Genomic DNA, 27122 nt, shown 5'->3' with positions numbered 1-27122 from the left:
TTGACCCCGACCCTATCCCTGACCCTAACATTACCAAGAGTCTGAACCCCACTGCCACACATTTACACATCAAGTAGCAGTGGGTAGACAATGACAATGTTTCTGTGTTTCTCCCTCTCGCAGTGACACTGCTGTCTCACTCCCTCTCCTCTCTCTCTCTCTCCCCATCCCTCCTCTCTTAAGAGAGTGTCCTGAGGGGAGTCTAGACCCCTTCACCAGAGTCTGGGGATCCTGACCGGCGCTCAGCTCTTCTCCCTCAATAAGGAGGAGCTCAAGGTGGTGTGTGGAGATGAGGGCTCGCGGGTCTACAGCCAGATCACCGTGCAGAAAGCACAGCTGGAGGTGAGGGGCAGCGGAAGAGGGAGCAGGGCGCAGGACAGGGAGGTGGGAGTAGGGGAAAGGAGCAGGGGCAGGGAGGAGGGAGTAGGGGCAAGAAGCAGGGCAAAGACCGGGCAGTGGCAGGGAGGAGGAAGTAGGGACAAGGAGCAGGGTGAGGCGAGCAGTGGGAGAAATTAAAAAGGACATTATGATACTCATTTGCATCATAGAATAACTCCCCTCATTCACTCCCTGTCGGCTCGTTCAGTTTTCCCGTTCATCGTCGTCCTCAAATCCTCCTTTCATCCCTTTCCTCCTCCTCTGTTCCTTCGCCACTCCGCTCCTCCTTCCCCCCACTCGTTTAGGCCTTTAATCTCGTCTCGCTTCATCCCTCTGAGTAATTCTTATCCACCCCCTTTATTAAGATTTTAGTAATCCCCGGTGAGTTCCTGACGTAGACAGATCTTACCATTAGATAGTCTAGTCTCTCTCCTGCACTCCCCCCCCCCCCCTCCCCCCCCCCCTCCACTCTCTCTCTAGACTATTTCGTCAGAAGAGAGGGAGACGAATACTCATTAGTAAACGGGGACTTATTAGAGGTCACCCCCCCTCCCCCCTCTGCCCAACCCCCCTCCCCCCCCCCCCCACCCCTCCCCCCCCCCCCCCCCCCCCCCCCCTCCCCTCTCCCCTGTCTCTCTCGCTCTCTCTCTCTCTCTCTCTCTCTCTCTCTCTCTCTCTCTCTCTCTCTCTCTCTCTCTCTCTCTCTCTCTCTCTCACTCTCTTCTCTCTCTTCACTCGTCTCTCTCTCTCTCTCTCTTTCTCTCTCTCTCTCTCTCTCAGAAGAGCCAGGGTGACTCTGAACTTCAGGAGATCATGAGGAGGAGACAGGAGAAGATCACGTCAACCAGCCATGAATAAGAAACACTGTCCAACTGCAGCTCATATAATCCAAATACAAAACAACCTGGTGACTGGCTGACAAAATCAGATAGCAACAAACAAACACACAGATTGCTACTGAGAGCAGTGATGTGGTAGCAATCCTGTCCTGCCACAGCTAGTACATCACTGCTGTCAGAATAGGAGGAGGAGAGAACATACACAATTATACAAGGTGTAGATCCATCTGTACAACTAATCTGACAAAATGCCATACACGGATACAATTATATTATGCAATTCATTAATTTTCCAGGTTTCAGAAGTTCAGAATAGTGATGCTGCTGCTGTGTTTTTGATTTGTGCTTTTTTTTTTAATGCTTCATGAATATATTAATATATTAACACATTGCTTTTATGAAATGATAATAAAGAAATCCCATAATACTAATCGCGTGTTTTGTTGTTTGATGCGGAGTAGGCGGGTGTATTGGACTGGTTTTAGTTTTTCTAGTTTAGCAGAAATTGATAACTACAAATATTAAATATTGCAATCCTAGATTTTGCAACATCATAATTCAAATATGTTGATGTTATCTCTGAAACATATGGAACCGAAGGGGATTTTTAAATCTGCAGAAATCTGCAATCTCTGCATATCTATATAGCGACAGCGGCGTGACTGTGCGGGTTTGCAATATCACTGTAGCAATACAGTATCGCGGTGAGCTGGTCAAAGTCCAAAGTCATGCTTACTCGGCTGCATGTGAAAACGCCTCATGAATAATGCAAATACAGGGGCGGGCTTATAAATAATATATTCACATGCCAGTGAGATCAGACAGAGGGCTCATGAATAATACACATAGAGGCGTGGCCCAGATAGATCAGGGCGTGATCCCCTTTAGTTTCTGAGTAAATGGGCGTGGCTTTATCTTGTGAGATCATGAATAATAAACAACAGTGGGAACGAAAGGTGGGATTTAGACAGGTGATTGGCTCTGCCAGTATCTTCAGCGAGTTGGGCGGGGCTTGGTATCGAACGCCTGTCGCAGAGAAGTCGTGCTATTCCACGCAGCGAACGTAGTGTAGCGCTGGCTCCGCACGCCTGCTCTTTCACGCGCTCGGTATATAAGCCCCTCTCGGACCCGCAGCGATGTCAGTCTCCCCGGTGAAACGGCAGAAGATGGAGTCTGCGCTGGAGCAGCTCAAGCAGCACACCGTGGTGGTGGCGGATACCGGGGACTTTAACGGTAGTGCAGCGTGTTCCGAAGCCGGCTCTCGGTCCTCGCCTGGAAATGGGCTCAGACTGGACTGAGACCTGCAGCTAGCTCTGTAGGACAGACAGCAGGGTTAATCTGGGGACCCGCGGCGACTTGAGACGGGGTGCGCTCGGGGAACACGCGTGTGAGATTGGCTGCGGTTGAATCCAACTTTTGCTGGCAGTGGAAATGGGGTGTGTTTGAGGCCTGCGATGCATATTGAAAGGCGAGCCCATGACATTTACTGTATAATAATAATAAAATTATTGGACGTTGTTAATGGACACTCAGTCGAGTCGAGGCGATAAGCGCTTGCGGTTATACTTGGTGGTTACTGTCGATTTGCATGTTGTGCATACAGTAATTCGTTATGAACTGCAGTTTTATTGCACGGTCGTGTAATGTGCTGCTGGTATTGTAATCTGCGATCTTCCCAGTCTGCTTGATAAAACGACGCTGCGCACAGCGGATCTGCACCGAGCATGCATCGAAGCACAGGGCAGCGTGCTTACTACAGAGCACACTCGTTACTTCAAGGGTTTTATGCAACAAATTATAGTTTTTATTACTTCAGTGCAAAACAATAATTCGGTTAAAATTGCTTTTAAAATGGTATCGAGGGAATGAGTCAGAAATATAGCTAATAAGGAAGTCCTGTTCTACCTGACCGTAACAAAGATTGGGGAAGTAAAAAAAAAAAATAATTTTGTCCAGCAGGAGTGAGTCGGGTTGATCACTGGCGGGCCTCCTTGTGCAAGTCTCCTAATCGCCTATGTCGCAATGACTCTACAGTAACGGTTGCAAATCTGTTTGCTTTGCAATCTCATTGCAGAATCCGCTGTGCACAGATTTGAACATTGTTGTTAATAAATACTGCAGTACCGCTGGGCCGTGCACGGTCGGAATTCACGATCCGCGTGGTGTCAACAAGAAAAACAATTCATAGTAGCGGTCTTCATTTCCCTTGTAAACTGCGGCACGCTAAGATTGAGTTTCGTTTTTTTCTCCATAAAAAGCACTTAATATTACAATAAAAAAAATATAGCGGTGGAAATCTTTGGCGGGCCGCGTAATCATAAGCCCCACCATAACCCCCGCCCGAAACAGTAACACACGCAGTTTATACCACCGCCCACCCCTTACTTGAAATTTTTTTAGGGCCGCGTTGTAAGCTTGTCCAGACAGGTGCGTGGGTGTGTGTGTGGGTGTGTGTGGGTGGGTGTGGGTGTGGGGGGGTTTCCTCCAAGCAGTACAACGCATGTTTATCATCAACGTCTTCTTCTGAAGTGCAATCAAGGAAATGTGTTGAGGCTGGCGTTTCTAAAGACTGACCGCCACACCCAGCAACTTGCTGCAGTATTTTGTAACTGCACAGTTCTGCTGTCACCTAGACCTTGTTTCATTTAAATAGGCTGACAAGCACGAATGTGCGTGTTCATTTGTCCAGAGAAACTGTATTGTTTTTATCTGGAATGGGGCAGTCCGTGGAACCAGTTGCTTGGTCTCTTACACGTGTAAAAGCAGCAGTAAAAATAAAGCTGCATCTGTGGCATCTTTTTTTTTTTTGAACGAGGGTTCCCCACACCGTGGGCTTGATCACCAAAATGTTAGCTTTAACAGTGCTTGGCAGTTAAGGGGTTAAGCGCGTCACGGTTTGTCAGTCTGGTGACTGGCTGACGGAGTGAAGCAGTGAAATGCTGGCTGCCCAGGCTTGTGAAAGAGAGGGATTGTGTGTGTGAGTCTGGGGGCGGTTACACAGTGACTGATTGCAGCATGCAGTGGGGTGACCCGTGCATTGCACAGAGGGGGGGTGGGTATCATGGGACCAGAATGGGCTGAGCCCAGTGGTGCAATAAGATGGCATCCACAGAGCAAGGCAGACCGGCTGCAAGAATTCGCAAGAGCTGGCTGATTGATCCTGCATGTGGAAATATCTGTATAGAATTTTTTCTTTACCCCAGTTTTCTCCCCAATTTGGAATCTTGTTATTAATCTCTGTTCACTGCTGTAACGTATTTTAATAAATTAGTTTAATGAGCCACATCCTTGTGCAGTATATAATGAAGTCAGATCTGTTTTTGAAGGCTCATTTTGTGATAAGACATCCTCCTCTCTCTTTCTCAGCCATCGAGGAGTACAAGCCCCAGGATGCCACCACGAACCCCTCTCTGATCCTGGCCGCGGCGCGCATGCCAGCCTACCAGCACCTCCTGGAAGAGGCTATCGAGCACGGGAGGAAGCTGGGGGGGTAAGAGGAGGAGGAGGAGGACCCTGATACGCTGGGCTCTGTGTGTTGATTCACGTTGCTGCATGTGTGTGTTTCTCACTGTTGCTGTGTGTTAAATTTATTTTTTCTCCTCCTTCCTGCAGGACGGAGGAGGAGCAGGTCACCAATGCCATGGACAAGCTGTTTGTGAGCTTCGGGCTGGAGATCCTGAAGAAGATCCCGGGCAGAGTCTCCACTGAGGTGGACGCCAGGTAGTTCTCCAGCACCAGACAGTCTGCAGCCGCGCACGAGCCACTGCCACGCTGTGAGGCTTTACACTCCAAAGACGTGTCGTAGTGTGTTTTTTTTTTTTTTAAGAATAATTCAGCTTTTGCCTTGACCCATCACTGCAGGTGCACAGTCCTCTGAATAATGTGCGACTGCATTGGCTGTGTTAACCCTCCTCCCTCCCTCTCTCTCTCCCCCGCCCGCAGGCTGTCCTTCGATACGGACGGGATGATCCAGCGTGCGCTCCGGCTCATCAAGCTCTACGAGGAAGCCGGAATCGACAAGCAGCGCATCCTCATCAAGCTGTCCTCCACATGGGAGGGGATTGAGGCTGGCAAGTGAGTGAAGGGAGAGGGGACGCGTGTGGAAATTAATGTTCATCGTTATGGGTGAACTTACTTTTTTAAATGGGGAAGTTCAGCACGTTTGAGAGTTCAATGACAAACATTTCAATCAGAAGTATTTCAGTAGCTATGGATGGGTCTAAAACACAAAGTTCCTTGTAGTATTTCTGACCCTCTCTCTCTGCTGTCTGGTGCCTGACTCTCCTCTCTCTCGTCTGACTGTCCTCTTGGTGCTCGCAGGGTGCTGGAGGAGAAGCACGGGATCCACTGCAACATGACCCTGCTGTTCTCCTTCGCCCAGGCTGTGGCCTGTGCAGACGCACAAGTGACACTCATCTCCCCCTTCGTGGGGCGGATCCTCGACTGGCACAAGGAGAACACGGATAAGAAGAGCTATGAGCCCTCCGAGGACCCTGGTGAGGAGGAGGCTAGAGGGGAAAGAGGGTGGAGGGCAGGGAAGAATGGAGGAGAGACAGAAGGAAGGGGGCGGGGTGTTTACAGATTCACTGAACACGTCTAAACATTATAATATATAATCTGTTGTGATCAAGGGAAATGCACTCCGCATGATTTGAGGGAACCGCCAATATCTCATCGATCTCCCATTTCAAATCAAACCTCTTCCAAGTTGTATTAATGCTCTATTGCATCTGTCCAGTGGCTGGGCACGGACCTGGCCGAGAGTCCATGGGCGTACATGTTCTTCTGTTCCTCATGGTTTTTTTTTTTTTTTTGTATTTCCCACCCCCTCTCTGGTTTCAGGGGTGGTGAGCGTAACGAAGATCTACAACTACTACAAGAAGTTCGGCTACAAGACGGTGGTGATGGGGGCTTCGTTCCGCAACACCGGCGAGATCAAGGCCCTGGCGGGCTGTGACTATCTCACCATCTCCCCGGGGCTGCTGGCTGAGCTCAGCAAGGACTCCAGCAAGGTCACCCCCACCCTGAGCATGAAGGAGGGTATGTGTCTCAGGGGGGGTTGGGGGGGTTCTGTGCTTGTGACTGTCTCCATTTAAGGAAAAAACTGAATTAATAAAATGCATTGTTTTGACAAGAGAAATCTGAAACGCTGTCCTGTCTGTCTTTCCCCCTCTCTATCCCTTTCTGACTGTTTGTCTGTCTTTGACTCCCTCTCTCGAGGTGCTTTACTGTGTCCCAGTTTGACTGCTTGTCTGTCTCGCTGTCCCGGTCTAACTCCTTCTCCTCCAGCCCGGCCTCTTCCCTGTTTTTACTTTGTGTCTCTCTCGCTCCAGCCCAGGCCTGCGACCTGCAGAAGCTGCTGCTGGATGAGAAGCAGTTCCGCTGGTTGCACAACGAGGACCGCATGGCCGTGGAGAAGCTCTCCGACGGGATCCGCAAGTTTGCAGCTGACGCTGTGAAGCTGGAAGCCATGATCAAGGTGCAGGGGCTGTAGAGAGATGGGGAAGGGGGGGGGGAGTAGTAATAGAGAGGGGTGTAGTGGGAGAGAGGGCGACTGTGTTTGGTTTTGACGGAGTACACCAAACAAGGCAAGAGACTTGGTTTTAGTTGCCTTGGTTTTGATAAAATACTTGTTTCATTCTCTGCTCCTCGCACCACAGGGGGGCAGTATAAGATTTGATTTCTTGTGTTTGGGTTTGCTTTGAAAATAAACCGGGTCCAGCAACATGCTTCCAGTGTGACTCCTAATGTAATCCATCCCTACATGCTTCCATTGAGGCTCGCAATGCATTTTAAATGGGGTTCAATAATTTATCAGTCAATGAATCCAATAATTGCAGCATGTCTTTGTGGGTTCATGTAAAGTGTGTGTCTAATATATAATTTTTTTTTTTTGTGTTTTCTTCAGGAGAAGATGTTGAGCACCAAGAATGGGAAGTGAATGGGAAGGAGTGGGAGCTGCAAGGGAACAAAGCGGGAGGGACCAGAGGCATTACAACCACCCCCCGATCACGACATTCCTGACCAGACCGCTCGCGTGTCTCCTGCATAGTCTTAATCAGTTTTCCAGTGCGTCTCTGATCATTTCTTGTGTTGTAAAGCTAGTTTTGAAAGCACTTTTTTTTTTTTTAAGAACAGAATTATATATATATCCCATGGAATCAATAAAGGTGCAGTTAACTTTCAATGCATGTGTTGCATCTGACTGTCTGTTGTAGGAATGTGGATGGGTTCTCCTGTCGGAGATTCTTCTAGTTCTTTGCTGCCAGGTCTTTCTACCACGTGTGCAGGAGTTCCACAGTGGGATGTCACACGATAGCAACGTTGCCAGGCTTCGAATTCAGAGCTCCCCACATAAACAGCAAAACTGGGTTAATTTTAAATATCCAAAGTTTGAAATGTTATCTTGATCGGTCCACTACTAGGAAGCGGATGAGTAGTGGTGGTCTGACTGGCCTCTCGTTCCTAATTGTTCTTCTGGTCAAAGTGTTTCTGGGTGTGGCCATGAAGTCCTGTCTCTGTCCTCGAACGCTTGCTAGTCAGTCCTGCACCTCTCTCCAGCTGAGACTGGCTGTTGTGTTGAATTGGGGGGGGGTGGAGGTGTTTGTGATTCTGGTCAGTGCTCACTCTGTTCAAGTGAAGACCATCAAACTCTATCGGGCCCCTGATCTAAGCAGCTGAACTTGACTTCCAGCTCGGGGGTGGGGGTGGGGGTGGTCTTTAGAAAAAAACATTCTGCAGTTTCTCCAAGAGAACAAAGGCTTTGTCTAGAGACTGACGCCATACTCCGTCACGAAGGTGCACTGTGATTGCAATGCCTTTCCATTCCTGAGCATATTCTTAGCATAACATCCCCAGGTGTGTACGTGATTCAGAATTCCTCTGAAGGGTGGTTGCAATTGGTGTAGAATGTGTTTGTGTTACTTGGCGGTCTGACAGGAGCAGGGCTAGCACAAGCCGGCCCTTCTACTTCTGCTCTTTGTTCCAAACCCTACTCCAAACTGTTTAACTGAACTAATTAACCCTCCATCCAGACCCGCAGTAGTTCATTGGTTCAATTTGCCTGTTAACCCGGGCCAGCCCCCTGTCCGGAGCATTGCACAGTCCTTTTGTTTGTAAAGGTTTCCTCGGTCAGCAGCCAGCCACGTACGTACACATACACCTGCACCTTCTAGTTTAAACTTTGGTGCTCCTGGTGCAGGGGTGTCTAATCACAGTCCTGGAGGGAAATTATATAATGAACTATTCTAGGGTCTGGCTGGAGGTTTAATTGCTTTAATTAAATAGTTTAGAGCATGATTTGAAACAAAGAACAGGAGTGGAAGGACCAGCCCTGTCCTCGTGGCTCTCGTATCTAAGCCTTGCATGTTCTAAGCTGCGATTCTTTTTATTATTTATTTAGCAGATGTCTTTATCCAAGGCAACTTACAGAGATGAGGGTGTGTGAGCCATGCATCAGCTGCAGAGTCACTTACAACAACGTCTCACCCCAAAGACGCAGCACAAGGAGGTTCAGTGACTTGCTCAGGGTCGCAAGTTATAATCCCCTTTCTTTTAACCACTGGACCACACAGCCTCCTATTAATTCAAACATCCTATAACAGTAAATTTAAGCTGAGGGAACACAAAGCCACTTTGTGGATTGGAACTTAGTTTCAGGAGACTGGGTTTCAGGCTGCACTGCAGGGCACACCAGGGGAGACCTGGGGGTTGATACAGCAAAGCTGCCTCAAACTAGGTCCCCTGGAACCAGGTTTCAAGCCAATGTCCCTGAAAAAGTGGCTTTGTGTTTCTTCAAGTCGAAAGCCCTTCTTGTTTTCTGCCAGTGTTTGCCACTGAATGGGTTGAGCGAGTTTCTTTCAGTATTTCGCTCGGGGCACAGTCAGCCTCTTTGTATGTTCTGCTCTCCTTCGTGCTCTCCACGCAGCTCAGTGCAGAGGGGACAGGCCTGTGTGTTTAAAGGAGGTGCTGGCGAGTTGCAGGTCTGCACAGTCTCACACACAGCCTCTGAGGAAGAAAAAAATAAACAGAAACTGATTGATTTTAACATTGGGTCTGTAATCTAGTCATCTTTAAAGTGAGGGAGTGAGTGACTGAGGGAGTGTGGCATGCACTCCCCTCACCCTCACGTATCTCACCCTTGCATCTCTCCCCCTCACCCCTGGCGTCTCTCACCCTCGAGTCTCTCACCCTTATCCTCACCTCTCTCATCCTCGTGTCTCTCCCCCTCACCCTTGCGTCTCTCCCCCTCGCGTCTCTCCCCCTCGCGTCTCTCACCCTCACATCTCTCCCCCTCGCCCTCGCGTCTCTCACCCTCACATCTCTCACCCTCACGTCTCCTCCTCACGTCTCTCCCCCTCGCCCTCGCGTCTCCTCCTCACATCTCTCCCCCTCACCCTCACGTCTCCTCCTCACGTCTCTCCCCCTCGCCCTCGCGTCTCTCCCCCTCACGTCTCTCCCCCTCGCCCTCGCGTCTCCCCCTCACGTCTCTCCCCCTCGCCCTCGCGTCTCCTCCTCACATCTCTCCCCCTCGCCCTCGCGTCTCCTCCTCACGTCTCTCCCCCTCGCCCTCGCGTCTCCTCCTCACATCTCTCCCCCTCGCCCTCGCGTCTCCTCCTCACATCTCTCCCCCTCGCCCTCGCGTCTCCTCCTCACGTCTCTCCCCCTCGCCCTCGCGTCTCTCACCCTCACATCTCTCCCCCTCACCCTCGCGTCTCCTCCTCACGTCTCTCCCCCTCGCCCTCGCGTCTCCTCCTCACTCTTCCAGCAGAGCAATTCCTTAAGCTCACCTGCTAATCCAGTCTTGCCTGCCTGGCTGCCTGCAGATGTTCTTGTGTTTTGTGTGTGAATAACACCTGCAATTATTTTCCGTGTGCATTTGCTGACGGCTCTACCAAGACCCACCCCCCCTCACAATAAAGACATATTTTAAAAGAGCGGGTGGATCTGATCTCTTACCAGAGAAGCTGTGCTGTGCTGTGCTGTTGTATTTTTATTTAAAGGACAATAACCCCCAATGTGTTTCTTGGCACTCGGCTCTGGTGGCGTTTTTAATTTCATTTTTTTGGGAGACATGGAGCCTGGTAGAGTGGTTCGGCTCCTCCTGTTCCTCACCCTCTCGTTCCTCTGGGACAATTCCCAAGCCCTGGATCCTGCCTCAGACTTCTCCTACCTGGGATCATCCTTCAGTCTGGAGCCGTCCGGCAGAGAGAACAGCACGGAGGTATTTGTTTCTGATTTCTTGTTTTCTACACAGTGAAACTTCAGAGTATCAGAGCACCGCTGTGATGCGTTGCTAACCTGCCCTCTTGTGCTCTTCAGCCCCTCAATGGTATTTACAGTACAGCACAGTGCTGTACTTCATCTATTAATGTCGTCGAATGTCTTTTTCAGGAGGTGTCTTGATTGGGGAAGCTATATAAACAATTCTAGTTTCAATTCGCTTATCAGAACTGACCCTACCTGTGTATTAGAGGCTTTACTGTAAATATACACCCTTTTTATTATTAACTTGCCATATTTTAAACTAGGAAAAGTAACTGTGCTGGTCTTAATGACGCCAGCTTTATAGATCAAATAACGAAAACAGTAACAACTGCCCTGTGCGATTTACTTCATGATGAAAGTGCAGAAATCAGTGAGAAGAATCAGGAGACTTCTTCATCAAACTTGTTTGTTGTGTTTTCATATCGCATCCTTTTTGAAAGTTGTTAGACTACGCTGGTAGATCTCTTGATCTGCCCCTCCTGCTCTGCGCTGGACTCGCCTGCCCTCAGCACCCTGTTACTGGACTCAGCTGATGCGTTATCCTTGCACTATTGCACTGCTAATATGTCACTGCAGATATAAACGGTTGTGATCTTAACTTGTTGCATCCCAGTTCATGTTATATTGTAGTAGTATTATTATTTGCTCTTACTGTAAACTACACTGTATTAAATATTCAGCTTGCGACACGTGACATTGGGACATGACGAGACATCGTGGACATTTATGAACCTATTTCCGAAGCTACTGCTCTATTATTTAATAATAATAATAATAATAATAATAATAATAATAATAATAATAATAATAATAATAGCACCTACTCCATCAATGAGAACACTTGCCGATTGATAGGTTGTAGTTATTAGTTTATCTATTATTAATTAAAATGATTACACACACACACCAGGATAACCTTGTCAATCGCTGGCATCCCCAGGATGGCAATGAGACTCCTACTGCATAGTGGTGTGATCCATTCCTGATTTCCCTGTGAGATTAATAATAAGACACACCTGAGCGTGTTACCTAGACACAGTGAGGCTGATCAAGCTGCTAGTAAAATCTATGTGGGTGACACTGCTGATGCAACAGGAACAGGAGTCTTATCTCCATCCCTAGTGCCCGTCGCAGGTTGTCGGGTATCTGATGCCACTTAGCAGATTGATATCGTGCTGATAGCCTGGATCAGCAGGGCTCTATGTATTGAGAGGTGATGAGAGGGGAGATTCCTGATGGCCTGGATCAGCAGGGCTCTATGTATTGAGATGTGATGGGAGGGGAGATTCCTGATAGCCTGGATCAGCAGGGTTCTATGTATTGAGATGTGATGGGAGGGGAGATTCCTGATAGCCTGGATCAGCAGGGCTCTATGTATTGAGATGTGATGAGAGGGGAGATTCCTGATAGCCTGGATCAGCAGGGTTCTATGTATTGAGATGTGATGAGAGGGGAGATTCCTGATAGCCTGGATCAGCAGGGTTCTATGTATTGAGATGTGATGGGAGGGGAGATTCCTGATAGCCTGGATCAGCAGGGCTCTATGTATTGAGATGTGATGAGAGGGGAGATTCCTGATAGCCTGGATCAGCAGGGTTCTATGTATTGAGATGTGATGGGAGGGGAGATTCCTGATGGCCTGGATCAGCAGGGTTCTATGTATTGAGATGTGATGAGAGGGGAGATTCCTGATGGCCTGGATCAGCAGGGCTCTATGTATTGAGATGTGATGGGAGGGGAGATTCCTGATAGCCTGGATCAGCAGGGCTCTATGTATTGAGATGTGATGGGAGGGGAGATTCCTGATAGCCTGGATCAGCAGGGCTCTATGTATTGAGATGTGATGGGAGGGGAGATTCCTGATAGCCTGGATCAGCAGGGTTCTATGTATTGAGATGTGATGGGAGGGGAGATTCCTGATAGCCTGGATCAGCAGGGCTCTATGTATTGAGATGTGATGGGAGGGGAGATTCCTGATAGCCTGGATCAGCAGGGTTCTATGTATTGAGATGTGATGGGAGGGGAGATTCCTGGGGTTTAATGCCCTGTCTTTGTGCTTGCTTGCCAGGTGCTTCTACTCTACAGAGTCCTGTCCGCCTCTCCTTGCCCTGCTGCTTCGAAGGGGCTATGCGGGGTGCTGAACTGCACCACCCCCTCCCAGCAGGGGGCGCACGGGAGCAGCCCCTCCCCAGGCTGGTGCCAGGCTCAGGGGGAGGTCATCGTCCACGTTGAACACTCCTCCACGCTGCAGCTCAGGTACGGGGTTCAGTGTCAGCGTTTCCAGTGTAACCAGTCAGAGCTTGGAGGTGAGGGGCTGCTTTCCAGTGTAACCAGTCAGAGCTTGGAGGTGAGGGGCTGCTTTCCAGTGTAACCAGTCAGAGCTTGGAGGTGAGGGGCTGCTTTCCAGTGTAACCAGTCAGAGCTTGGAGGTGAGGGGCTGCTTTCCAGTGTAACCAGTCAGAGCTTGGAGGTGAGGGGCTGCTTTCCAGTGTAACCAGTCAGAGCTTGGAGGTGAGGGGCTGCTTTCCAGTGTAACCAGTCAGAGCTTGGAGGTGAGGGGCTGCTTTCCAGTGTAACCAGTCAGAGCTTGGAGGTGAGGGGCTGGTTCTCCTTCAAGGTGACTAGCTCTGAACACTAACAATGATGAGTCAAACTTGAGGGATATTTGGGGTGATTGAGAACAATAACCTGGGGCTTCACTTTTAGATTTCAAACACAATGAGGGCCGAGCTCTCTGTTGGAATGAGGCGTTGGAAAATAGTTATTCGCAGTGCAATTTAAAAATACAATACGCTAAAAACCGGTTCAGCAAGAACTGCTGTGAGCACTTGACAGCACTGCCTGGGGATGCAACACATCCTGTCTCTAAAACCAGGTCCACACATGAGCGATCAGTTCAGCAGCTTAGTTGCATGCAACCGAGTCTCTTAAATGTGGACGTCCGTGCAAGCAGCTGCTTGAAGCAGCTCTACTCTCCAAGCAACCTCTGTAGAAATAAGCGATCACGTGGCAATTTGCAGACTCTGATTTGTTCTTATAACGCTGACTGCGCGGCTTGCATGTCCTGTCATAACAAAGCTTACAAAATGTCGGCGATAAAATTAAACGGTTTTGTCCTGCTTTTACTTGGCTTTGTTTTTTCTTTAGGGAATACAGCCTTTAAAATAACAACAGTTAACAAATAACAACAGCCAGCTCTTCCTCTTTAATTACTGGATGCATCACGGCCTGATCAAAAAAAATAAATAAATACAATTCGAAACTTGTAGACGCCGCCCTTGTTTTTTCACAAAGTGTGGTGAGGCTGTTAAAAGGGCAAACAGAACAGTAGGAGTGCCGAATCACGTACACACCTGGGGATGTTATGCTAAGAATATGCTCAGGAATGGAAAGGCATTGCAATCACAGTGCACCTTCGTGACGGAGTATGGCGTCAGTCTCTAGACAAAGCCTTTGTTCTCTTGGAGAAACTGCAGAACATTTTTTTTCTAAAGACAACCCTCCCCCCCACATGGCTAGATAACCTAGACAACCCTTTCCATGCTCTCCCTGCTCTCTGCGTGAGTTCGCTGGGACCTGTGTTGTTCTGGCACTTTGTTCTGGGAGGGTATCCTGGCTGCCGCTCTGCGGAGTCCCTGCTCAGTGGTTTCTCTGTTTGTTTCAGCTCCTCTGGGTGTTGCTGGTCCCAGTCTGTGGCTCCTCGTCTCCAGTTTGTCCTGCTAATGAGGGTGGAGCTGGGGTTTCGATCTGACACTGGCTCTCCTAACAGCCCCCCTCAGGCTGCCCTTCTCCCGCCGGTCAGGTGAGATGCTTTATTTTTACCTGGATAGCTGACTGGAGTCCTGGAACCACCATGCTGGACAGAGAGGGGGTCAAAGTTCCGGTCCTGGTCTTTGTTCCAGTTCTGTTCTAAACTGTCTAACTGGCTGCAGAGTGATCTGAATTTCATAGCAGTAATCTGAAATGTTGTTTCTGTAAGGATTTTGTTTTAGTCCTGAATATAATCTTTAATAAATGGCCACACATATTAATAATAAATTGAAGTGGATTACTGCAGGAACGGAATTCAGAAAGTGCATCTGTTCGATTGACCCTCCAGCCAGACTCTAAAGTAGCGAACGATTTCATTTGAGCTGTTGCAGCCTGGTCAGGAAAAACATCTGCTTTTGAACAGGTTACCCCGGAACTGCGCGACGTCCTTCAGCCTGGGCGTGTTGGACCGCGAGGGAGACGTGGTGAGGTGTCGCTACGGGCAGCGAGCGCGGGCGGAGTGCACGCTCTGCTCCCACCAAGCATTCCTGCACGTGGACGAGGTAACGCGATCAAGCAGGAGGAACGTTTCAGCAGGGAAAGCACCTTCATTTTACCAGGCTAGGGGAAACAAAATAGCGCCGTTTGTTTGCCCGACTTTCAGCTACATTCCCACTTCCTAAGTTATTTTGCCTGTGCCGTGTCTTCGGGGTCATGTAACTGGCTGAGAAGCCTGTCAGTCATTAGAGGAAGCAGCTGACTGGTCGATGACCAGAAAGAAGGTATTAAAAAGGGTGGAGAGATTTTCCCTCTGTGGCTGAAATGGTTTGGGGTGTGAAAGTATAACAGACTAAAGCATTCAAACGAAGGGCTTCCCTCAATCTGCTGCAGTCTGGTTGCATGGGAAGGCTGTTCACTTCTATTTCTTTAGGCACTCCACAGTGAAAGGAAGTACACAATCAATATTATGTACAGACTGGCTTCATTGGCGCAGGACCTCTTTAAGATAGGGTTTATTTGTTCTAATATAACCCACGCCCCTGATATTAAGATAGAGTTTATTTGTTCTAATATAACCCACGCCTCCTGATATTAAGATAGAGTTTATTTGTTCTAATATAACCCACGCTCCTGATATTAAGATAGAGTTTATTTGTTCTAATATAGCCCACGCTCCTGATATTAAGATAGAGTTTATTTGTTCTAATATAGCCCACGCCCCTGATATTAAGATAGAGTTTATTTGTTCTAATATAGCCCACGCCCCTGATATTAAGATAGAGTTTATTTGTTCTAATATAGCCCACGCTCCTGATATTAAGATAGAGTTTATTTGTTCTAATATATTTGTTCTAATATAACCCACGCTCCTGATATTAAGATAGAGTTTATTTGTTCTAATATAACCCACACTCCTGATATTAAGATAGAGTTTATTTGTTCTAATATAGCCCACGCTCCTGATATTAAGATAGAGTTTATTTGTTCTAATATAGCCCACGCTCCTGATATTAAGATAGAGTTTATTTGTTCTAATATAACCCACGCTCCTGATATTAAGATAGAGTTTATTTGTTCTAATATAGCCCACGCTCCTGATATTAAGATAGAGTTTATTTGTTCTAATATAGCCCACGCTCCTGATATTAAGATAGAGTTTATTTGTTCTAATATAGCCCACGCTCCTGATATTAAGATAGAGTTTATTTGTTCTAATATAGCCCACGCCCCTGATATTAAGATAGAGTTTATTTGTTCTAATATAACCCACGCTCCTGATATTAAGATAGAGTTTATTTGTTCTAATATAACCCACGCTCCTGATATTAAGATAGAGTTTATTTGTTCTAATATAACCCACGCTCCCCCTGATATTAAGATAGAGTTTATTTACGCCCACACTCCTGATAGGGTGAGATAGGACTTTAATTGTTCTAAAATAAACAACACCGCCGATATTAAAGATGTTTTATGTCTGGTTCTCCAAATAAAACAAGACTCATATATATTAAGATAGAGTTTAATTGATGCTCAATATAACCTCATTATCCCTGATATGAAGTGGGACTTTTATGTTGCCATCTGAAATAAACCCCTGCAATTCCTCTATAAAGATATACAAAAGTTTTATTTTTGTTCAGATAAATGAATCACCCAAGTAAATTTCAATCTTGCATAATAGGGAAGGATGTCGTGACATGCAGAACCACACTACAATATATATACAACGTGTGAGTATTTCAAAAAAAGCATAACACATTATTGCATTATTTTGATGTTTTAAAAGCACATCTCATTTATAATACTGACAGTTCACATTTTAAAAATGCATTAATAATAGCATTATAAATCACACGGACAAAGTGCAATGAACCGCTGATGCAAGCGCATGTCACAGTGCTGAATGATAGCTAACGATAGATAGATCAGCTGAATTAGATAGCTAAACAGTGGAATAAAATGGTTAACAATTCTTCAGGGTGTGGTGCTTGTTTGCCTACTCGATGGAGATTGTTGCATCTTAATATAAAATAAACTTGATTATACTGCATTTGTAGTTTTGTTTTAATCCCACGATATCGCGATATGGAAATTATCAATATTGAACGATATCAATATCATATTAAAATATCAATGCTGGTGCCCACCCCTAATATATAAGTATGTATATGTATACATTGCATTATAATTGACACACAGTGGATCTACAGCATTCCTCTTGAATGGGAGAGGGTGCTGTAAGGCAGAGTTACCCAATCTCAGTCCTCAAGCTCTAGAATTACTCAACTGAACCAATGTAACCTCATCTCAGGTGCTAGCCACGTCATAATTTAATGATAGCTATATATAAAAACCTGCAGAACCTGAAGGACCGGGTTTGTGAAACTCTGCTGTAAAGGGTTACGTGTAGAGAACGACAATTTAATATGAATGAAGTGTGTGTGTGTGTGTGTGTGTGTGTGTGTGTGTGTGTGGTGTGTGTGTGTGTGTGTGTCAAGACTTGATGCCTCACGAGTCAAGGACTATACTGCCCTCTGCTGTAAAGGGATTGCAATGTGACTCTGAGTGTGTGTTTATACTGCCCTCTGCTGTAAAGGGTGCAATGTGACTGAGTGTGTGTTTATGCTGCCCTCTGCTGTAAAGGGATTACAATGTGACTCTGAGTGTGTGTTTATACTGCCCTCTGCTGTAAAGGGATTGCAATGTGATTCTGAGTGTGTGTTTATGCTGCCCTCTGCTGTAAAGGGATTGCAATGTGACTCTGAGTGTGTGTTTATGCTGCCCTCTGCTGTAAAGGGATTGCAATGTGACTCTGAGTGTGTGTTTATACTGCCCTCTGCTGTAAAGGGATTGCAATGTGACTGAGTGTGTGTTTATGCTGCCCTCTGCTGTAAAGGGATTGCAATGTGACTCTGAGTGTGTGTTTATGCTGACCTCTGCTGTAAAGGGATTGCAATGTGACTCTGAGTGTGTGTTTATGCTGACCTCTGCTGTAAAGGGATTGCAATGTGACTCTGAGTGTGTGTTTATGCTGACCTCTGCTGTAAAGGGATTGCAATGTGACTCTGAGTGTGTGTTTATGCTGCCCTCTGCTGTAAAGGGATTGCAATGTGACTCTGAGTGTGTGTTTATTCTGCCCTCTGCTGTAAAGGGATTGCAATGTGACTCTGAGTGTGTGTTTATGCTGCCCTCTGCTGTAAAGGGATTGCAATGTGACTCTGAGTGTGTGTTTATGCTGCCCTCTGCTGTAAAGGGATTGCAATGTGACTCTGAGTGTGTGTTTATGCTGCCCTCTGCTGTAAAGGGATTGCAATGTGACTGAGTGTGTGTTTATGCTGCCCTCTGCTGTTCGGTAGGAGCTGTGCGTGCTGTGGTACACTGGCGGGGGTGCTCAGGGCACCTACGCTGTGGAGCTCATTGTGGAGGATTACCCCAGAGCAGCAGTGACTCTAACACACACCCAGGGGACGCGCACCATTCCTCCGTACTCCTCTACCGGAACACCCCTGAGCTCCACACCACTGCACTTCACTGTCACAGGTGTGGCTAAACTCTCTCCCCTTTAAGAGGTTATAACCCTGCTTGTGTTCTTAATTCTTAATGCTATAATGAATAAAGTAAGCATTACTGATCATGGACCGTTGTTGAGGCTAAAATCACTCCCCTTTAAGAGATTTCCTCCTGATTGTAAAGTACATTCCCATCCTTTCTTCCTAATGGTGTAATATAATAAAGTTCTCATTGTATTTTTTTTTTTTTTGCATGTTTAACGAGTTCTGTATGCCTGAGATATTCATATTTTGTCATCCATTTTTTGAATCTATTTAAAATGTGTTTCCTGATCAGTGGAGGGTGAATCCCCGGAATGCATGCCTGGATTGGCCCGTCCCGGATTCACGCAGCCCACTCCAGCCAATGGGGAGACAGTATCCGTGCTGCCCTACGATGAAGTGACCTTCACCATCAGCGCCGTCAGCTCCGATATGTAAGATGTCACTTCCTGCCTGTCTGTCTGTTTCTACTGAGCGGTTTACTTGCCTGACTGTTTGTAACTGTGTGCTGAGACACTTCTGAAGGTTTCTACAGTAAAAGCACAGCAAAGTGTAATACAGCACAGTATGCAAACCATAGTGTGCAAAAATACCCTGAGAAACTTGGACATGGAGCCAGCAAAGCCCCACACCCCTTTCGCTTCATTTTTTCCTGGGGGTGTAAATAAAAACCAAGCATTACACCCCCATTAAACCTACACGATGCGTCAGTGTGTATGTGTGTGTGTGTGTGCGTGTGTGTGGAGGGATGTGTGTGTGTGTGTGTGTGTGTTAGTAATGCTCTGATGTGAATCTGCCCCTCCTTGTGTCCTGACAGGGTGTCCGATATTGTGGTTCTGGGCCCCCCTGGGCTAGTGCTGTCCAATCTGTGGGAGGAAAAGACAGCCGGGGTCCGCGTGGTGTCGGCCAACGTGAGCTGGACTGGAACCAGCAGGCAGGACCCTAGGAGCAAACCTGTCTGTTTCAGCGCCAGCACCAATAGGTAAACCCACACAGGGGCAGAGAGGATGTGCAGAGTCAGAGTCAGAGTCAGAGACAGAACGAGAGTCAGAGACAGAACGAGAGTCAGAACGAGAGTCAGAGTCAGAGACAGAACGAGAGTCAGAGTCAGAGTCGAGAGTCAGAGTCAGAACAGAACAGAGAGTCAGAACGAGAGTCAGAGTCAGAACGAGAGTCAGAGTCAGTGAGAGTCAGAGTCAGAGACAGAACGAGAGTCAGAGTCAGAACGAGAGTCAGAGTCAGAGACAGAACGAGAGTCAGAGTCAGAATGAGAGACAGAATGAGAGTCAGAGTCAGAACGAGAGTCAGAGTCAGAGAGAGAGTCAGAGACAGAACAGAGTCAGAACGAGAGTCAGAGTCAGAGACAGAACGAGAGTCAGAGTCAGAATGAGAGTCAGAACGAGAGTCAGAGTCAGAACGAGAGTCAGAGTCAGAGTCAGAGACAGAACGAGAGTCAGAGTCAGAGACAGAACGAGAGTCAGAGTCAGAACGAGAGACAGAATGAGAGTCAGAGTCAGAATGAGAGTCAGAGTCAGAGACAGAACCAGAGTCAGAGTCAGAACGAGAGTCAGAGTCAGAGACAGAACGAGAGTCAGAGTCAGAACGAGAGTCAGAGTCAGAGTCAGAACGAGAGTCAGAGACAGAACGAGAGTCAGAGTCAGAGTCAGAGACAGAACCAGAGTCAGAGTCAGAGTCAGAACGAGAGACAGAACTGAGAGTCAGAGTCAGAACGAGAGTCAGAGTCAGAGTCAGAGTCAGAACGAGAGTCAGAGACAGAACGAGAGTCAGAGTCAGAGTCAGAGTCAGAGTCAGAACGAGAGTCAGAGTCAGAACGAGAGTCAGAGTCAGAACAGAGAGTCAGAGACAGAGTCAGAGTCAGAGTCAGAGTCAGAGTCAGAGTCAGAACGAGAGTCAGAGTCAGAACGTAAGAGTCAGAGACAGAACGAGAGTCAGAATCAGAACGAGAGACAGAATGAGAGTCAGAGACAGAACGAGAGTCAGAGTCAGAGTCAGAGAGTCGAGAGTCAGAACGAGAGTCAGAGTCAGAACGAGAGTCAGAGTCAGAGTCAGAGAGTCAGAGTCAGAGTCAGAAGTCAGAGTCAGAGACAGAACAGAACGAGAGTCAGAGACAGAGAGACGAGAGTCAGAGTCAGAATGAGAGTCAGAGACAGAGTCAGAGTCAGAACGAGAGTCAGAGTCAGAACGAGAGTCAGAGTCAGAGACAGAGTCCGAGAGTCAGAGTCAGAGTCAGAGAGAGTCAGACAGAACGAGAGTCAGAACGAGAGTCAGAGTCAGAACGAGAGTCAGAGACAGAATGAGAGTCAGAATCAGAGTCAGAGTCAGAACGAGAGTCAGAGTCAGAAGAACGAGAGAGAATCAGAGTCAGAGTCAGAACGAGAGTCAGAGACAGAACAGAGTCAGAGTCAGAGTCAGAGTCAAGAGTCAGAGTCAGAGACAGAGTCAGAGTCAGAACGAGAGTCAGAGTCAGAACGAGAGTCAGAACGAGAGTCAGAGTCAGAACGAGAGTCAGAGTCAGAGTCAGAGAGAGTCAGAGTCGGAACGAGAGTCAGAGTCAGAACGAGAGTCAGAGTCAGAGTCAGAGTCAGAGTCAGAGTCAGAACGAGAGTCAGAGTCAGAACGAGAGTCAGAGTCAGAATGAGAGTCAGAGTCAGAACGAGAGTCAGAGTCAGAACAGAACGAGAGTCAGAGTCAGAACGAGAGTCAGAGTCAGAACGAGAGTCAGAGTCAGAGTCAGAACGAGAGTCAGAGACAGAACGAGAGTCAGAGACAGAACGAGAGTCAGAATCAGAGAGTCAGAGACAGAACGAGAGTCAGAGTCAGAACGAGAGTCAGAGAGTCAGAACGAGAGTCAGAGTCAGAACAAGAGTCAGAGACAGTCAGAGTCAGAACGAGAGTCAGAGACAGAATGAGTCAAAATCAGAGTCAGAGTCAGAGTCAGAATGAGAGTCAGAGTCAGAACGAGAGTCAGAGTCAGAACGAGAGTCAGAGTCAGAACGAGAGTCAGAGTCAGAGTCAGAAACAGAGTCAGAGACAGAACGAGAGTCAGAATCAGAACGAGAGTCAGAGACAGAGTCAGAGTCAGAACAAGAGTCAGAGACAGAACGAGAGTCAGAGTCAGAATGAGAGTCAGAGTCAGAACAAGAGTCAGAGTCAGAGACAGAGTCAGAGTCAGAGTCAGAACGAGAGTCAGAGTCAGAACGAGAGTCAGAGACAGAACGAGAGTCAGAGTCAGAACAAGAGTCAGAGACAGAGCAATAGTCAGAGTCAGAACGAGAGTCAGAGTCAGAGTCAGAACAAGAGTCAGAGACAGTCAGAGTCAGAACGAGAGTCAGAATCAGAACGAGAGTCAGAGTCAGAATGAGAGTCAGAGTCAGAACGAGTCAGAGTCAGAGTCAGAACAAGAGTCAGAGACAGAACGAGAGTCAGAATCAGAGTCAGAACGAGAGTCAGAGACAGAACGAGAGTCAGAGTCAGAACAAGAGTCAGAGTCAGAGTCAGAACAAGAGTCAGAGACAGTCAGAGTCAGAATGAGAGTCAGAGACAGAACGAGAGTCAAAGTCAGAGTCAGAGTCAGAACGAGAGGCAGAGTCAGAACGAGAGTCAGAGTCAGAGTCAGAACGAGAGTCAGAGACAGAACGAGAGTCAGAGACAGAACGAGAGTCAGAATCAGAGTCAGAGACAGAACGAGAGTCAGAACGAGAGTCAGAGTCAGACACGTCTTTGTGATCAGGTTCATGCTTGTTATTTTCACTGTATGTTTTGTTTTTCAGGTTTCAGTCCGAGCCCAGATGTATTTGGATTGCACAGCGTATGTTTACTTTCATCTTTTTTGATTATTTGGATCATATATAGCACATACAGTATGTTGCACATATATGGGCGGATTAGTTAATAGTAGATTACTGCTTGCAAAAGATTTTAAGATTGTAAAAAATCTCACTTCTAAACAATCTCCTTTTAAAAGTTTACTCCAGAGAATTTACAGTTGTCCCCCATCCCCCATGTTTTTACCATAGTTTACCATGGTTTGCAACATTTCTTTGAGTTTTACCAAACCTCTCTGTGCTTTACAATGCTTCCCTATGCTTTACCAGACCTCTCTGTGCTTTACAATGCTTCACTATGCTTTACCAGACCTCTCTGTGCTTTACAATGCTTCCCTATGCTTTAACAGACCTCTCTGTGCTTTACAATGCTTGCCTATGCTTTACCAGACCTCTCTGTGCTTTACAATGCTTCCCTATGCCTTACCACAACTCTCTGTGCTTTACAATGCTTGCCTATGCTTTACCATACCTCTCTGTGCTTTATTGCACAGTGCTGATCTGTTATAAGGCCTGTCTGTATAGCCCATTCCTCTCTTTCACTGTCTGGAATGCAGGCTGTTGTGTTGATTTGTATAGTTGTGTGTTTTTCCCCATGGTATCTCTGACCTGTGTCCTGTGTGTGTTTGTTTGCAGAGACGACCATAGAGCCTCCCCCAGGGACAGGTATGGAAGCCCCTCCCAGCCCCAGAGCAGGGTCCCTGCTATCTCTTCACAGAGGCCAGCTCTGTAACTCACACAACAATCCCACCCAGACTATTGGCTGCTAGTTTTGGATTGTTTTTTTCATTTGATTTGGCCGATTCAGTGTCTAAATGTTCAGCGAAGGCAGGTTATAAATGTACCCGTTGATCAGTCTCAGGTCATTTTTTATCTGAAGGACCCCCCCCCCAACCCCCCCTCCCCCCCCGGGCAGAGGGATCACAGACCCCCCCATCAATTGAACGTTGTTGCAACAACATTGCTCTGGAACTACAGCTGTGAGGAACATAAGAACATAAGAAAGTTTACAAACGAGAGGAGGCCATTCAGCCCATCTTGCTCGTTTGGTTGTTAGTAGCTTATTGATCCCAAAATCTCATCAAGCAGCTTCTTGAAGGATCCCAGGGTGTCAGCTTCAACAACATTACTGGGGAGTTGATTCCAGACCCTCACAATTCTCTGTGTAAAAAAGTGCCTCCTATTTTCTGTTCTGAATGCCCCTTTGTCTAAACTCCATTTGTGACCTCTGGTCCTTGTTTCTTTTTTCAGGCTGAAAAAGTCCCTTGGGTCGACACTGTCAATACCTTTTAGAATTTTGAATGCTTGAATTAGGTCACCACGTAGTCTTCTTTGTTCAAGAAGCCCAAGATAGAAGTTTTGAACAGTGCATCGTGAAATTAGCAGCCATTTAAATGGACATTAATGGAAAGTGACTCACAGCGCAGTGCTGCATGGTGATGCGTTCCTTGCTTCCTGTCCCACAGTGCTGCAGTGTCTAGAGGAGCGGATGAAGCTGTTCCTCCCCCGAATCGCCCTCCCCGACATCAACGAGAGTGACCTACAGCTCATCGACCCCACCTGTAACATCACAGGAAACTCCACCCACTTCCTGCTGGACATCCCTCTAACAGACTGCGGAACCAGGATCCAGGTACAGCCCCAGCCCCGCCCACATTCTAGAGCACACGTAAACTCCGCCCACAGAGCCTGCCAAAAGCCCCGCCCACATTCCTCAACTCACACAGAAACCCCGCCCACAGAGCCTGCCAACCTTAACCCTGCCAACAGCCCCGCCCACATTCTAGAACACACACAGAAACCTCGCCCACAGAGCCTGTCAACAGCACCGCTCACATTCCAAAACACACACAAACTCCGCCCCCAGAGCTGGCCAACAGCCCTGCCCACATTCTGGAACCCCCACGCATTCATTTTCCAGAGATGTGTGTCCAGTGGTATACAGTGAATAGGTGCTAGCTGTCTCTCCCCCCTCCCCAGGAGGAGGACTCGTACCTGGTGCTGGTGAATGTGGTGTCGAGCAGGCTGTTGAGCCAGGACCTGGGCGCTGTGATCACGCGCATCCCCTCCCTGCGCTTCCCGCTGGCCTGTCGCTTCAAGGCAGGGGGCCTGGTGACTGGGATGGTGTCTATACCCCAGCGGCCCAAGGACGAAGCGTTTGGAAAATTCACCTTCGACATCAAGTTCCGCAGGGAGCTGCCGGCCGTGGCGGGTGTGGGACGGATAGGGGACATGGGCAAGATGGACACACCCTTTGAGCTGGACCCCATCAAGCCGCTCTACCTGCAAGTGAACGCCAGCTGTAACATCACTGGCGTGGAGCTTGTGGTGCAATCCTGCTGGACCGCCGAGTCCAAGAACACCACAAGGAGTGGAAGCAGCTCCTTCATAAACAACGGGTGAGGGAGCCTGCAACCAACACACTACAGCACAGAGGAGCCAGCTAATTCAGTACAGTCTAGTGTAGAGAACTCAGCGCTGTACTGGGGATCTGAGAGCAGCTAATTCAATACAGTCTAGTGTAGAGAACTCAGCGCTGTACTGGGGATCTGAGAGCAGCTAATTCAATACAGTCTAGTGTAGAGAACTCAGCGCTGTACTGGGGATCTGAGAGCAGCTAATTCAATACAGTCTAGTGTAGAGAACTCAGCGCTGTACTGGGGATCTGAGAGCAGCTAATTCAATACAGTCTAGTGTAGAGAACTCAGTGCTGTACTGGGGATCTGAGAGCAGCTAATTCAATACAGTCTAGTGTAGAGAACTCAGTGCTGTACTGGGGATCTGAGAGCAGCTAATTCAATACAGTCTAGTGTAGAGAACTCAGTGCTGTACTGGGGATCTGAGAGCAGCTAATTCAATACAGTCTAGTATAGAGAACTCAGTGCTGTACTGGGGATCTGAGAGCAGCTAATTCAATACAGTCTAGTGTAGAGAACTCAGTGCTGTACTGGGGATCTGAGAGCAGCTAATTCAATACAGTCTAGTGTAGAGAACTCAGCGCTGTACTGGGGATCTGAGAGCAGCTAATTCAATACAGTCTAGTGTAGAGAACTCAGTGCTGTACTGGGGATCTGAGAGCCAGCTAATTCAATACAGTCTAGTGTAGAGAACTCAGTGCTGTACTGGGGATCTGAGAGCCAGCTAATTCAATACAGTCTAGTATAGAGAACTCAGTGCTGTACTGGGGATCTGAGAGCAGCTAATTCAATACAGTCTAGTGTAGAGAACTCAGTGCTGTACTGGGGATCTGAGAGCAGCTAATTCAATACAGTGCACAATAATCCCGTTTACTTTGTGAATATGGACTCCATGCTTACTGAGTGCCCCTCTCCCCTCCCTCTCTCTCCCAGGTGTGGGTCCAGTGGGAATGTTGAGCTCATGATGGATGAACTCAATGACAAGATCTACAAGATCAACCTGACCTCCCTCATCCCGGCTCGCATCGTCCCTGAGGTCAGTCCCCCAGCCAGCTGCTCTCCTGGCCCGTTGTGTGCTGTGCTCTGTGCTCTGTTGCATATTAGAAACCAACCAGTCTACTGAGGATCTCTTATAAAAGTTTTACCACTTACCATATCTTTGCATGATTTTACAATGATTTGCAATTTTTATTAAAATGCTTTCCTCTCCCCTCTCCCCCTCTTCTCTCTCCAGGTGTATATACACTGCTCTGTGAAGCTGTGTATGACGATGTCGGACACGGATCCCTGTTCCCCTAATTGCTCCTCCTCGCGCTCCTTCTCCTCCAAATCGTACTCCCGCTCCGCGTTCCTGCTCCAGTCCCTGGAGTCCAGTCTGTTCACAGTCAGCGCCGGTCCGATCCGTCTCGGTGTAAACTCCACCATCACCGATACTGTGAATCCATTATCACCCTCTTCATTACCATCAGTACCCACTTCCAGCTCCGAAAGTATGTCTGTCTGAGTGTGAGCGTGCGTGTGTGCGTGTGTGTGCATGTCTCAGTATTTGTGTGTCACTGTTTGTGTGTCTCGGCTGTTACACTTGCACAGAAGCAGTGCTGACAATGCTCTCTCTCTCTCTCTCTCTCTCTCTCTGCAGTTCCGAACCGTGTTGGCATTGCCGTGGGGGTGGTTCTGGGGGCCGCAGTGCTCCTGATCGTCGGTCTGCTGCTGATTAAAACATTCCTCGGGATTCAGAACAGACGCAAGCTCGGGCACTACCGCCTCCAGGAGTGACACTGAGACACACACACTGACAGAGAGGCACAGACACACACACACTGAGACACACACACTGACAGAGAGCACAGACACACACACTGAGACACTACCGCCTCCAGGAGTGACACTGAGACACACACACTGACAGAGAGGCACAGACACACACACTGAGACACACACACTGACAGAGAGGCACAGACACACACACTGAGACACACACACTGACAGAGAGGCACAGACACACACACTGAGACACACACACTGACAGAGAGGCACAGACACACACACTGAGACACACACACTGACAGAGAGGCACAGACACACACACTGAGACACTCACACTGACCTGACTGGTGTACTGCCACACACACACAGACACACTCTGATGACCCCCACACCACTACCCCGCACTTGTGTGTGTGACTCCCTGTGTGTGTGACACTGTCTCTCCGTTTGTCTGACAACACACACACTGAGACTGTGACTGACAGAGAGGCTCACGACCCACACTGTGTGCTGGTGATCTACCCCGTCTCCCACCCGTGGTCCGACACACACACTGACACTGAGACACACACACTGACAGAGAGGCACAGACACACACACTGAGACACACACACTGACAGAGAGGCACAGACACGTACACTGACACACACACTGACAGAGAGGCACAGACACGTACACTGAGACACATACACTGACAGAGAGGCACAGACACACACACTGACAGAGTACACTGAGACACACACACTGACAGACAGGCACAGACACACACACACTGACACACACACTGACAGAGAGGCACAGACACAC

The 27122-nt window shown here is 47.9% G+C and overlaps 3 protein-coding genes across 4 annotated transcripts in view; all 3 read left to right on the top strand.

Annotated features, from left to right (window-relative positions):
• The window catches only part of LOC121294978 (epidermal growth factor receptor kinase substrate 8-like protein 2), a 31043-nt gene extending 29411 nt beyond the window's left edge, over positions 1-1632 (top strand). Inside the window, exons 21-22 of the mRNA XM_041219242.1 lie at positions 220-342; positions 1159-1632. Coding sequence (XP_041075176.1) covers positions 220-342; positions 1159-1236 — 201 coding nt within the window. The 3' untranslated portion in view covers positions 1237-1632. The remainder of the gene's footprint in view (positions 1-219; positions 343-1158) is intronic.
• A 610-nt stretch (positions 1633-2242) lies between these two features.
• On the top strand, positions 2243-7404 carry LOC121294977 (transaldolase-like). 2 transcript variants are annotated; one of them, XM_041219240.1, is made up of 8 exons: positions 2243-2450; positions 4584-4707; positions 4830-4937; positions 5160-5291; positions 5538-5713; positions 6060-6257; positions 6551-6696; positions 7126-7404. In XM_041219240.1, the coding sequence occupies exons 1-8, from the start codon at positions 2354-2356 to the stop codon at positions 7156-7158; spliced, it is 1014 nt and encodes a 337-aa protein (XP_041075174.1). In that variant the 5' UTR covers positions 2243-2353; the 3' UTR covers positions 7159-7404. The 2 variants fall into 2 exon arrangements, with proteins under 2 accessions (XP_041075174.1, XP_041075175.1); XM_041219241.1 differs by lacking the exon at positions 2243-2450 and adding an exon at positions 4302-4395.
• A 2611-nt stretch (positions 7405-10015) lies between these two features.
• LOC121295093 lies at positions 10016-26400 on the top strand. Its single transcript, XM_041219426.1, has 14 exons — positions 10016-10440; positions 12553-12740; positions 14149-14286; positions 14659-14797; positions 18092-18275; positions 18582-18720; positions 19104-19268; positions 22078-22115; positions 22768-22797; positions 23598-23764; positions 24112-24530; positions 25482-25584; positions 25783-26038; positions 26188-26400. The coding sequence occupies exons 1-14, from the start codon at positions 10234-10236 to the stop codon at positions 26322-26324; spliced, it is 2310 nt and encodes a 769-aa protein (XP_041075360.1). The 5' UTR covers positions 10016-10233; the 3' UTR covers positions 26325-26400.
• Positions 26401-27122: the final 722 nt, after the last annotated feature.

This window comes from Polyodon spathula, chromosome 19 (genome assembly GCF_017654505.1).
Source record: "Polyodon spathula isolate WHYD16114869_AA chromosome 19, ASM1765450v1, whole genome shotgun sequence".
Classification (NCBI taxonomy): Eukaryota; Metazoa; Chordata; class Actinopteri; order Acipenseriformes; family Polyodontidae; genus Polyodon; species Polyodon spathula.
Note: the sequence above shows the minus strand (reverse complement) of the source record. Positions and strands in the feature narration are given on the sequence as shown.